The sequence below is a fragment of the Eleutherodactylus coqui genome, chromosome 7, assembly GCF_035609145.1.
Source record: "Eleutherodactylus coqui strain aEleCoq1 chromosome 7, aEleCoq1.hap1, whole genome shotgun sequence".
In the NCBI taxonomy this organism is placed as follows: Eukaryota; Metazoa; Chordata; class Amphibia; order Anura; family Eleutherodactylidae; genus Eleutherodactylus; species Eleutherodactylus coqui.
Window position 1 is genome coordinate 146,086,015 of NC_089843.1, and position 13,115 is coordinate 146,099,129.

General features: G+C 43.0%; 1 protein-coding gene across 11 annotated transcripts in view; it reads right to left on the minus strand.

Moving 5' to 3' along the window:
- Positions 1–13,115, minus strand: part of BLTP1 (bridge-like lipid transfer protein family member 1) — a 240,840-nt gene that overhangs the window by 175,801 nt on the left and 51,924 nt on the right. For all 11 annotated transcript variants that reach the window (XM_066573794.1, XM_066573788.1, XM_066573798.1 and 8 more), the window contains exons 12-14: positions 12,834–12,912; positions 8,301–8,392; positions 2,841–2,958 (exon numbers count right to left, since the gene is read on the minus strand). In XM_066573794.1, coding sequence (XP_066429891.1) covers positions 2,841–2,958; positions 8,301–8,392; positions 12,834–12,912 — 289 coding nt within the window. The remainder of the gene's footprint in view (positions 1–2,840; positions 2,959–8,300; positions 8,393–12,833; positions 12,913–13,115) is intronic.

Consider the following 13,115-nt stretch of genomic DNA (forward strand, 5'->3'; position numbering starts at 1 on the left):
CATCAGATGTAACAAGCAGCTTACAAAGCTAATGCGGTCAGCACCAGGACAATATTCAACCCGTAGCAGCACAGGTCTTTTCTTCAATCACTTTCTCAAGAATGTACCAGGGGTGGCTGCAGGGTTGCATTTCTTCGTGGGGGCAGAAAGCTTCAAGGACCTATTACACAGACCAATGATTGGGAGCAAAAGTTCGTAGGAACGTTTTTCACCCGATCACTGCCATGCGTGAATGCAGGTGACCAGCCAACAAACGAGTGTACGCTTATTTGTCAGGTGATCACATCTTCTATGCAGCACACCATCTCCTGGTAGGTTATCCTATTACGGTTTAAACAGAATAGGGCAATCACCTATCTAACCCATCAAGGCAGCTCCACAGCCATGTTAAAGAAGACAAGCGCACATTCCAGCTCTCTTGGCAATCCACATCCCCAGGAGTGAAAAACTGGATCAAAGAGTTTCTCACTTGAGAATAGATCAACCCAGAAGAGTGGGCACTCCATCACAAGATAGCCAGAGAAATCGATTGCAGGTGGGGTTTGCCATATATGGACCTCATAGCATCCAGACTCAACCACAAACTGCCTGAATTTGTATCCCAGACACCTGTTCTAGCGACAGACTCCATGGACATACTGTGGAACCAGTTCATGTTGCCGTACATCTACCTACCACACCAGTGAATCTTATAGCTCCAGAATTGTTCTGTCAGACCTGGTACACCAACCTCATCACTCTACTGGCTGACATGCTCTGGTGTCTCCCCTTCCTAGATCTCTCTGAGGCCAGATTCTTCCACACGAGTTTAGCTAATCTTTTAGGGTGTGGTAGTGTTGAGGATGCCTTTATCAGGCTGGCTTTAAACTGGCGAGGGCAATATCGCCCTCGCAATCCATGTAAAACCCCTGCCGCTGGCCCCATTGAAAATATGTGGAAACCCTCCGATATGAGGCGTTTTTACATGGAAACAGCATCACATCACTGCAGGGCTAAATGGAATCCCCGCTGCGGCTGCCACAGCAGAGGATGGCAGAGTTCTCCCAGGGCCGGCCCCATTGAATACAATGGACGATATTGCAAAAAGAAAAAAAAAAAAAAAAAAGACATGCTGTGTTTTATTTCACACAGCATAGCAGGAGTAAAAACATCGTAAATGAGAATGAAACAATTGAAAATCATTGGTTTCATAATCATGAGTTTTCACTCACTCTCACATCGCGAGAAAATCATGCGATTTTCTTGCCAGTGTGAAGTCAGCCTCAAGAGTCTTTTAAAGACAAGCTGATTCTTGTTGGAATGAACGGGTGACATCACCACTAACTCGTTTGCTCCCGTGCAGCCTGGTTAGACAGGCAAATACATCGTTGGCTCATTCAAATGAGCATCGTTAGATACCTGTATAAGCAAATACAGGGGACTGAACTGTTGCTGTCTAAACTGAATAATAAGTTAACGAACCAACGTTTATTTTAATTTCTGCATAAAATGGCCAAACGAAAAGTGAATAATTATTGTTCGTCATTCACTCGTTGGGTTATGTTTAGACTGAAGATTTTCGTTCACTTTGATAAATCGTTCTGTCTAAAAGCAGCCTAAGAACACATTGTTTCTCTGATCAAGTCAACCAGACCACACTTAAAGGGGTTTTCCTGGACTTAACTACTGATGACCTATCCTATAGTTGATCGGCGGTAGTCCACTTCACAGGTCCTCTGCCAATCAGCTGCTTGCCACTGACAGCTCTGTTCACATTATAGTGGCCTAGGTTGGTAATGCAGGCACAGCTCCCATTGCATTCATTTAAAGTCTAACTATCATTTACACTTTTATTAAGAAACAATGTGACCATAAGGCAATTTCAGGATTTTTTAAATTATATTTAATTAAATTGAGAGTGCTTTTATATGAAAAATCTGTGAAAATGCCTTTTGAATAGCAGCTTCTATCCTGCTTAGTGATGCAGCTGCCCAAAGCAAAATCTGGATTGATAACAGCATGTAAGGTGTTAAATGGCCTGGATCATGCAGGTCTCCAATTCCAGCCATTAACAGATATCCATCTGTCAATCACAGCCGAGCTCCTGTGGTGATCACAGCGGTACAACACTTCGGCTCAGTAATTAGCCTATTGCAGTTTTCTTACCTTTTAAAAAGATGTCATCTCTCTAGGATGCGAAATCAATTTACCTGCTGGAAAGTCCACAGAATTTCCAATAGCAGCAAAATGCATGAGATTTTACCACATCTGATCCACAAGCAGTGGAAAAAGTCAGTGCAGAAAATCACTTTTAGGTACATATTTAAAATCTGTAGCATGTCAATTTATACTGCAGATTTTCACCCCTTGCAATGGAGGAGGCGAATCCACAGCAAAACCTCATAGAAACCCATCTAAAACACATGTGGATTTAGCCATAGATTGCGTATTTCTTTCACAGAATTGTGCCTGTGGTGCGAAATCTGCCCGGTGTGCCTGGAGCCTTATGACGCTGGGTGGAATGCTGAACCCCTTTCGCATTTTGCTATGGACACAGCACCATTCTCACTCAAGTATTTGCTTTAATAGGGCAGACCTGCAATACTGGGCACAGCCTATAGATATGATCTGTGAGACTAAGAAGCTGTGACTTTCCTGTGATGAAACTTCCAGTAATCAAGGGACATGTCATTAATTTGAAAACTACTCTAAATTAAGAATTGCGACAACTGCAAAACTTGGGAGAGGTAAGAATGGAATGTTTCGTGTGACTACAAATTCTAACGTATAATATGTATCTCTTCCTTCCATGTGTGGTAATATCTCATTTTTGGCTTTCCCAATAGGACAATGTTATTTACCTGTGAAGAAGTTTTTCTGAGCAAAAATAAAGTGGTATGTTGCCTTGTACACCTCAAGTTCACATTGCCATGTCTGGGGCATATTCCACACCCTGGGATAGCTGGCATTTATATGAAACTACAGCGAAAGAAGAAAATTCAGGATTAACATTTTTAAAGCAAATACAGATTTACAAATCTATTTTGGGCAGATCCTTACAAAAACTGGTTCAGGCTTATGTTAGCACTGTCAAATGTAAATGTTAGGTCACATTAGCCATATTAAAGAAAACCCGTCAGCCCTTCTGGCCGTTTAGTAAATACTTGCATCCCCCATAAAGAGCACTCCTGTTACAATTAGGTGTTGTTCTTGTGTTCCACCTGGAAATTTATCAATAAACTGACATTCCTCTTGTAAGGGCTCCTGTCCACGGACAGATATTTGCTGCGGAATCCGCACAAAATAGCATGCTTTGGGAAACAGATTCTTCCCGCACACTTGCGGAAACCAATTGCGGTTTCCGCAAGCAGAGGAAAAAAAAAAATCACAGCATGCTCCATTTTTTTCATGGAATCCATGTGGATGGCTTCCATTGAAGCCAATGGAAGCTGTCCGATCTGCGGCCCTTCCACAATCACATTGCAGAAAGGTAGACTATGACATGGGAATTTAACCCCTTAAGGACCAAGCTGTTTTGTACCTTAAAGGGGTTGTCCCGCAGCAGCAAGTGGGTCTATACACTTCTGTATGGCCATAATAATGCACTTTGTAATATACATTGTGCATTAATTATGAGCCATACAGAAGTTATAAAAAGTTTTATACTTACCTGCTCCGTTGCTGGCGTCCTCGTCTCCATGGTGCCGACTAATTTTCGCCCTCCGATGGCCAAATTAGCCGCGCTTGCGCAGTCCGGGTCTTCTGCAGTCTTCTATGGAGCCGCTCGTGCAGAATGCAGGCTCCGTGTAGCTCCGCCCCGTCACGTGCCGATTCCAGCCAATCAGGAGGCTGGAATCGGCAATGGACCGCACAGAAGAGCTGCGGTCCACGGAGACAGAGGATCCCGGCGGCCATCTTCAGCGGTAAGTATTGAAGTCACCGGAGTGCGGGGATTAAGGTAAGCGCTCCGGTAAGCTTTCTTTACCTCCCTGCATCGGGGTTGTCTCGCGCCGACCGGGGGGGGGGGGGGGGGGTTTGAAAAAAAAAACCCCCGTTTCGGCGCGGGACAACCCCCTTTAAGGACCAGACTTTTTAGGGATTTTACCCATGTGGCGGTTTTACTGCTCCATTTTTTTTCCTTTTGCTACCAAAATTATTTTTGCTGCGTTTTTTTTCCCATGACATATAGGACTATTTTTTTTTAGATCTTTTTCACTGACTTATTTTTCCGTTTTTTAGTTTTATTGGGGGTAAAATGCTAAAAAAAAAGGATTTTTTTTAACATTTATAGTTTTTTTTTAATTATTTTTATATTTACACTAAAATAAAGTATGCAAATGGGTTCCTCTATTTATTTCGGACATTTTGATATATAGTATGTATGGTTTTGGTTTACAGAGCGCATACGGCGACGGTTTTTGCTGGCGTCTGCTTTGTGTTATTCTCTCTTATGTATGTTTTGTTGTTTTATTCTGTTGTTTTGTTTTACTTATTTATGTAATTGTGTTTTTTCCCGTAGAGAAAGGACTTCTTACTTTCACTTTGCCCATACACAGCTCATTGAGCACTGGATATCGGGGAAGCAGAAGGCAGGAAGGGTTAAAAACCCCTCCTCCTGCCTTCTGCTCCGGGTTGTCAGCTGTCACTAACAGCTGATAACCTGTTCCTGCCTCTGACTGATTGCAGAGGGCAGGAGACTTAGAGCACCGCCGTATTTTTACTATCGGCGGTCCTCTAAGCCCAGGACCAGCCGCGTATATATACAGTGGGTGGTCCTAAATGGGTTAAAGTAGTAGTTAAAAAAAATCTGTACAGCGCAATTCCAATGACTCGCTGTGCAGACCATCCGCAGTAGAGAAGAAAAAGAAAAGCGACAGGTACGCGTGGACGCCGCTGCTAGAAGAACCGGATTCCGCAGCTGGAATCCGACTCTGCAGTGTGCGGGTGGCCTAAATGGGGATTGTCTTATTGCTATACAGTCTGCATTACGCAATGAGTGCTAATTGTGACAGAGTGTAAGGACTTAGCCAATTGATAATGAGAATGATAGTGTTGTACAGTATGGGTTTATTTTTGTTGTTTCTAACATTCAATTAAATGCCGAAGAACTTCCTAGGAGTTGGAGCTCATGATGTACACAGATGCACATTAACAAGGTAGTCTCATTCGCTAGCATTAATGAGTGTCATCATGGGTATGGATTAGATATACTGGGTGATTCAAAAGCCGGCGCCACCCAGATCATCATCTGAATGAAAGGAGATAAAAGTAGAACACTTAGATGGCTGAGGGAAGACTCTTTGGCAATATGGTGGTGCCCGCTGGCCAAAGTGGTGGCAGCCATCTTTGACTGAGCCCAAGAAACTTCAATGGAAAGGGGATCATGAGATACATGAATAAAAAGTAGATTTTCAAGTTATGGATCATATCACATTGTGTAATAATAAAGTCAATAACATCCAGGAAGACAACCAGTGAGTCCACAAACGGTCAGGAAACAGATTCAAAAGTCTAGATAAATGGCCAGTGTCCAGGACAAACTCAAAAGTGGTCATCTGTGCAGATCGTGCATCTTGTTGACATATTAGCAATGCCCACTAGCAGAATCTCAAGGGTCTGTCAGGGTCATCTTCACACAACTTTTGCAGCTGCAGTTTTCTATGGGTGCCACTTTAGGTCTTGCATATCCTTACAAGAGTTGGTTGGACTTAAGGTGCTTCTACACGAAACAATTATAGTTCAGATTACCCCGATCCAGCGCGAATCTGAAAGATTAGTTCGGTGTAAATGCAAGCATCAACTGGACGGTGGATGACAAGTCTTTCACTTCTCCCTCATTGTTCAGTTTCTGCATGCAGTAAACTGAACGGTGCATCGTTCCGTGTACACAGGCAGTCACTCACTTATGATCGACTGTCTGCTTACTGGGAATAGAGGCGGTTCACCCGCCCTCCATTTGTTAGCAATGCTCGTTCCTGTGTAAAAGCACAGGAACGATCATCACTGGGACGACCTGCAATGCACCTGTTGCCCGACAGACCGTCCCCCGTAAAAGCACCCTAACACAATGCTCCAGTGCCAGTCTACTGCTGCTTTTCTGTGGACTCTTCCTGATAACAGCTAGCACAGATATCAACACCTCAGGAACAGAAACACGGTTGGATGACCAGTTCTCGGTTTGTCCTGGACACAACAGCAGGCTTCTCCAGATCAGATGGTGGACACATATTGGTATTGATTTGTTCTTTGTTTATATCTTGTCTTTTGATGGCTTTGTATATCTTTTACATTTTTTTATCTGCTAATGCCATCTTTTTATGCCTTGTATGTTTCTGATGTTGCATCTTTTGATAACTTTAGGTCTCGTGCCCACTTGCACACACGGATTCCACTGCTGAATCCTGCAGTGAAATCCGTACGTGCTTGGGGCCATGGAGAGGGAAAAGACATTTTTCTTACCTCTCTGGATGCTGCAAGACTCTCCGACCCGCAGGGAAATGGAGCATGCTGCGATTTCTTCCCGTGCGACCAACACGCCAGGAAGAAATCTCATCGGCATGCTTTCAGCTGCCCTATGAATGCTAATGCATCCCTATGGGAAGCAAGACACATGGATCTCCCATGCTGGAGCCATGCACGGATTTTATAAATAAAATCTGCACGTGAACATTGGGCCTTAGACATCTTATGTTTTTCTTCACTTACATAAACAAAACAAACTATCTCAAAAGGGTGTATACAATTCAGGAAACCTATTTTAATGTGCTTGAAATCACAAAACAATGCTCTCACCCATAAGAGGTTTATTCCCAAAATGCCCCATTCTCTTGATATCGCAGCTATTGATTCCTAAGCCCTCTGGTTGTTTGCTACACACTGCCAGAGAAAATGACCTCTTCTATGGAAAGAAATAGTAGCTGTTGTCGGGAAGCTAGTGCACATTCACTCCCGAGATCCCGGCCACCAGCTCTGGATGAAAGTAGCAGCCGAGGTGGTCGGTTACCCTGGCAGCAAGCAGTAAACAACCAGAGGGCAGAGGAATCAATATATGGGGAATGGAGCATTTGGGGGGAAAAATATGAATGAGAGCACGGTTTTGTGATCTTGTAGACATTGATTCCTGAAATAGAAATACCCCTTTAAGCCCCAATTACAAAGCGCAATGGTCAGCTAAATGAACATTCGTAGGAATGTGTGTTCCCATCATTACCCTATGTAAATATCCCTGGCCTATAATGTCGATCGGTACTAGTTACGGAAAGATATATCTGCTTGTATAAATGGTCCCTTAGCAAGTGTGCGTGAATGGATTGTCACAATCCTTGAATCCAGTATAAAACAAACATCCAGTTGTCAATTTATAGATTTCCAAGAGAAATGGCATTAGAATAGTATAATGCAGATTTGTAAGAAGAAAAAAAAATTACATTTTTAGGTGAAAAGGCAAGTCTTTTTTTTTTTTTATTAATGCAGATGAACTAAGTGGCTAACCCACTTCTAGCTATTGAGGACCCATCCTCATGATGGCCCATCAATAGAAGCTTGATGTGGGTCTGTTGTCTGGGCAATTACCTCCAGGCTGGTACCAGTCTTAGGCTGCCTGTCCACGGGCAATAGTAATAGCATGATCCACGTCAATAAATCACCTGCGGATCATGCTATGAAATCTTTCCATAAGCAAACTATGGAAAGCACAGCCCGACATCTACGAGTGGAGAATCACAGCGATTCTCGGCTTGCGGGATTAAAATCGCGGCATTCTGCGATTTGCCAGGAGATTCTTCGCAGTGAGCCTATCAATTATATAGGCTCATTGCAGAGACCTGTCAGTGCTCTTCCCTCCCTCCTTGCGGCGGAATATCGTTAGCTATATTCCGTCACGGCCATGGAGAGGCAGCCTCAGTGTATGGATTAGTTTGGTTCCGGAGGCAGACAGCTCTGTACGCTGTACAGTGACCTGACTTGGTACTGCAAGCTGAGTCCTATTTACTTCTATTGGACTCAGCACGTAGCACCAACTTGGAACATGGAAAAAGAAACAGAGCAGTCTGCTTCAGACAGTAAAATACCAGCCAGAGGGTGTCCAGGAAGAACAGCTGCTTGTTAGGTTCCCAGGCTGTGGACCCCTAATGAATCAGCTATTGATTGCCTATCCTGAAGGATACGTCATCAGTAGCTAGTAGGGGGACAACCCCCTTAGCACAAGAGTAAGAATGTATTCGTCATTGTTCGTGATGTGAAACAAGCCATAAGGAAACTACGAGTTAAAGGTCATCTTGAAATATGTAAAAATTATGAAATGAAAGATCATTTAGGCTTACTGCAAGCATCTCTGCTTCAAGTAGTGTCCTGTACTGCATACTAGTAGTGGTGTCAACATGTAACAGTTGGCCTTTGATTGTGGGAGAATAACCTGGAAAAAAAGATCAATTCAACAATTAAAAATACATAGCAAAAGCAGCAAACCGTGTAAAGAGTGGGCTTGTTTCCAGCAATAAGACATTTGGCACCACAAGAAGATACTGTACAATTACATCAATGTTACAGTCTAATGATGGTTTTTATACTCCATACATAAATGCAATCCGTCTAAACAATATGGCCGGAAGCATGTTGTAAATGTGATGCGCTCCATGAGTTACGTCCAATGGCTTTAGTGGTGGACATGTAACGCACAGGACAAACATTTACCACACATCACGGCTGACAAACTGTTGGGTTTGCAGAGAAGTATACTGAAAAAAATGACTCATTTTTGCTCATGTATCATTGCATCTTTAGGCTTATGTAAACGTGAACAAGATTGTAAAAGAGGACTGCAAAAAAAAAAAAAAAAGACAGCTATGAAAATGGGAATACATGTAGTTTAGAAACATCACAAGACTGAAAAAGGTCGACTCGAAATCCTGCAAAACAAAGCTTCTATTCAGACATACTTGCAATTAGGTGTAGACTGCACCAATTTATGCAAATGACTGGAATAGGAATTACAGGAATTTCGGCTAAACCTGCCAATTTTGGGGAGATCAGTCTCCTATCTCAAGCACTTGGCCTATAGCTGCTGAACATGTATGGGCAGGTGCTGATCCTGTGGACAGCTTTCGAGGAGCTCTGAATGGGAAATATGCATGTAAGGGGCTCAACCTTATTTCCTAGCATTGCTAAGAATGAAAGACTTCTTAGGTTTTCCTTTTTCTCTCCACTTGGAACCTAAAGCGGTTTTCCATACACAAATTAAAATTCAGAAAATGCTGATATCTAGAAGATGCAGCCAAGTAGCAGCAACCTGTACTTTTTATCTGTCGCTCGGTACCCCCTTCTTCCTCCCGTGTAGCCTCCGATCTGCGCCGGGTTTACATGCATCATTGGCACAATATACACAGCAACAGACTGTTACCTACAACTCCCAGCATGCATACAGCTGGTTTACCGGTCAGCACTGTAGCTCCGCCTACAGCTCACCGATCCTACAACTTACTAGCACCAACCTCCCTCTCACCAAGTGCCAGAGAAAGCTACTGAAGCAGACAGACTGGACCATCCAGCACATGAGCAATACAGCACAGTGCTGACACTCCTGTCCTCCCATCATGCACTGCTCACAGGATATTGGAGGCTATGAACAGGGCAAGAAGCATTAAATGCGGATAAGATGTCAGAGGAAGGGGAGACATTTTTCAGGCGGTGGGTCACATGACACAGGTAGAAAATGAAGAAAGTAGCTAGACCGGGTACAGTCAATTACAAAATGACTTGCAATGATGTAAAATGTTACTCTGTGCCCAGAATACCCCTTTTAATTAAAAAGTGAACAGTGAAACAAAGCGGTATCTACAGTTATGTGCAATTAATAATACAGCGTGCCCAGTTAATGTATTTGCCAGTTATACTTCCAAGTTTGCTGCGTTCTCTAGACACAGATTGGGCAGAAGTTGTGATGCTCACTTTAAATAATGAAGTGGAAAGAACAGTGGAGTGCCCTAGCTCCTCATAACGGATTACAACATAAGCTCTACAGCAGACACTACGGTACTTGACAGTCAGCGCTTCTGCCCGCTTTACTCATGTGAGCGGCTTCCAACATGATCACAGTGATGAAGTAGATCAGAAAAAAATACAACTGCAAGCGCCGTACAATATTTTTCTCATAACTGGACATACATTTTAATATGCAAGGCATCATAAGCTTGAAATTTGGGCTAGACAAGATTTCAAGTGAGACTACAAAATATCTAGTTCTTAGTGGCTTCTTTTCTAACCAAAACAATCCGATACAAAAGTGAGCATTGGCAGAAAAAGCAACTAATAACTCACTAAACGGATATGAAAACAGCTCCAAAAACACAAATGAGTACGTCCATACTGTAAGCATTTACAATCTAATAGGCAATATGTATACCATGGGTAATTAGAATACTACTAGAATAGTCTAATCAGGTTGAGTTTACACTTTCAGTTTAATTATATTTTGGTAGCATATTGCAGTGTAGCCTCAGTTCACATCTTTATTATGTTTTCTGTTCTCCCTTTCCATCCAAGGAACAGAGAAACAGAAAGCTGGATCCTATGACAGAACCGAACTGCAATTCAAACTGTTATAAGAGGTCCATCCGATGTGATCACGCACTCATTTTCCCGGAGGAGCTATTACATTCAGAATTTTTGGATGCATCCGATGCAGAGGAGAACGGATATTTTTAGTTGTGTATTCCTAAAACAGATATAAAAAAAAACAAAAAAACATGCAAAATAGCTTTCCTAAATCATAACATTTAGATGCATTGGAGGAGCGATGACTGTAAAGAACTGAAGCCTTTTAGCAAATGTCTGAATCATTATTCTATCCGTCGCTGTGCAGATGAGTTAGGCCGCCTGCAGATGGCCGGGTCGGATCCGGCAGCGAGAATTCTCGCCGCGGGACCCGACCCGAGCCCCTGCAGAGAGCAGAGCGTACTCACTCACGCCCTGCGGCCCCGGCTCTTTCATGTGCCGGCTGCCGGCGGATGCGCAGACCGGAGCCAGCGGCGGGTGAGCACCGCACAAAAATAGAGCATGCCGCGGTTTCTTTGCGGCGCAAGATTTCGCGCGGCCGTCTGCATAGGATTTGTGTTTGTTAACGTAATCCTACGCAGGCTTCTAGCGGTGGAAAACCCGCGGGAAATCCTGCCGCGGAATTTCCGCCCGTCTGCAGGCGGCCTTACTCTTACTAGCCTATACACAGAATACAGAGGACGAAAGGATGAATAGTTGAAGACTACATACTTGCTTGGCTAAAAACGGTTCTTTCCAACCTCCCACCCTACCTTGCTCAGCCAAGCCCATTAATGTGTTCTATAGGGAGCAGAGAGTAAACCGCTGCCGGATGTGTGAGAGGTGGTGGCAGCTTATCCCTTGTGGATAGGGGGAAGAACATACACATGATAGTCAAACGATTCTGACAGGATTTGGTGGCTATACATATAAAGGTAAATGTGTGCAAACCCAAGACTGCAAGATCACACATCATACACATGTAACAGTAGAAACACGCCCTAGCCCAGAATACCCCTGCAATCTGAGTCAGCCTATTAGTGCCTCCTCTACACCCCGTTTAACAGGAAGCAGCTCAAGTGAAACCATGAGATTGGAAGAAGTCTGTAGAACAGGCAGATATGAAGGTGCCCAACTTCTAACCATCCCCCATCCCCATATACAAGCCTCGTGTATCCTCCACCCCCCACCCCCTTTTTTCTCTTCTCCTCCCTTTTCTTTGTTAATGTTTTGGCAGTCATAATTCTGGATAATTATTTCTTACGACTATATTTTTGATTTGGATAAAAGGAAGTAGTTATTTATATCTTGACCAGGTACGACTGACCTAACAGGATTAGAAGTTTCATTGATGTAGCCTATACTCCATGTTGATCAAATAAGGACTGCTTTGTTTACATATGTTTTAATGTATTATTACTCCATTCATATAAAAGTTATGAGAACTATAAAACAGTAGAAACACAAAGATCTGCAGCATATAGAAAAAATGTAAATGGGAATACCCCTTTAAACCCCCCTTAAGATCCCTCATTGAGTGCTATGTAGCATGGAAAGGAGAAGCGGTTAAGAACCCATCTCCTCTGGGTCCTCAGCTGCGCCTGACAGCAGAGAACTCAAAACGGCTACTGCTTGATTGCAGGAGCTTTAATACCGAGCCATACTTCTGCCATCGGCAGGATTAAAGCCCAGGACCCGTATATTTACCACGCTTGGTCCTTAAGGGAATAAGACTGTTTGCAAAGTGGCTTATTTTTTATTCTAGGTGTACTTGCTTTTAATGGTTATAGCAAACTACTGAACAACTGTGGTAGGGAGTGTATTAGGATTTTTTATATATTTTAACACACCCCTGAAAATGTGCCTAGGCACAAGATTAATGGTCTGCCATTTCCTAACGCAGTTTGGCAAAGCTAAACCATGGCCTGAATGGCTGCTATGAGCAACAAATAGCTGGTCTATTTTGTGCCTTGTGAATATAATTAACAATGGCATGGCACCCAAGTGCAAAGACAAGAAAACGATATCCTGTCCAAGGAACAGCTCTGCCGATGTGTGCAGTGGGTGTAAGGTTTAATGTCTCATGACTCATTTAAAAGATTACAGGATGGCATGGAATTTCATTCTGCAGCACAATGGGAGAGGTGGAAACACAAATACATCCACAGCAAATAAAACCTAACCCAATATTTGATTAGGCCAAAACTGGAAAGACAGGCAGATACATAGTAAGCACAGACAGAGTTTAGCCTGCAGTGAAAGAATGGTTTTAATATCTGGCACTTTCCCGCAGTTTTAGCCGCAGTACTTGGAGAACGTCTTACCATTTTCAGTGACAGTCATAGGGATGTTCACTTCCAAGTAGGATCCTGCCCACACATTTACATGCACAGCATTTGTTTCCTGTATAAAAGGAGAGCATTAGCTAATGCAAACTACACCAAATGACAGTAATTCGTGTTTTGTTATTTACTTAAAAGGTCTTCATAGGATACAAGAACCCTTTTAAAAGGCTGTAAAGGAAACGCTTACGTAAAAAGAAAAAAAATGACACTTAGCGATAATGTGACTTTGTAGAACCCAAGGCTGCACCAAAGAGTGGATCT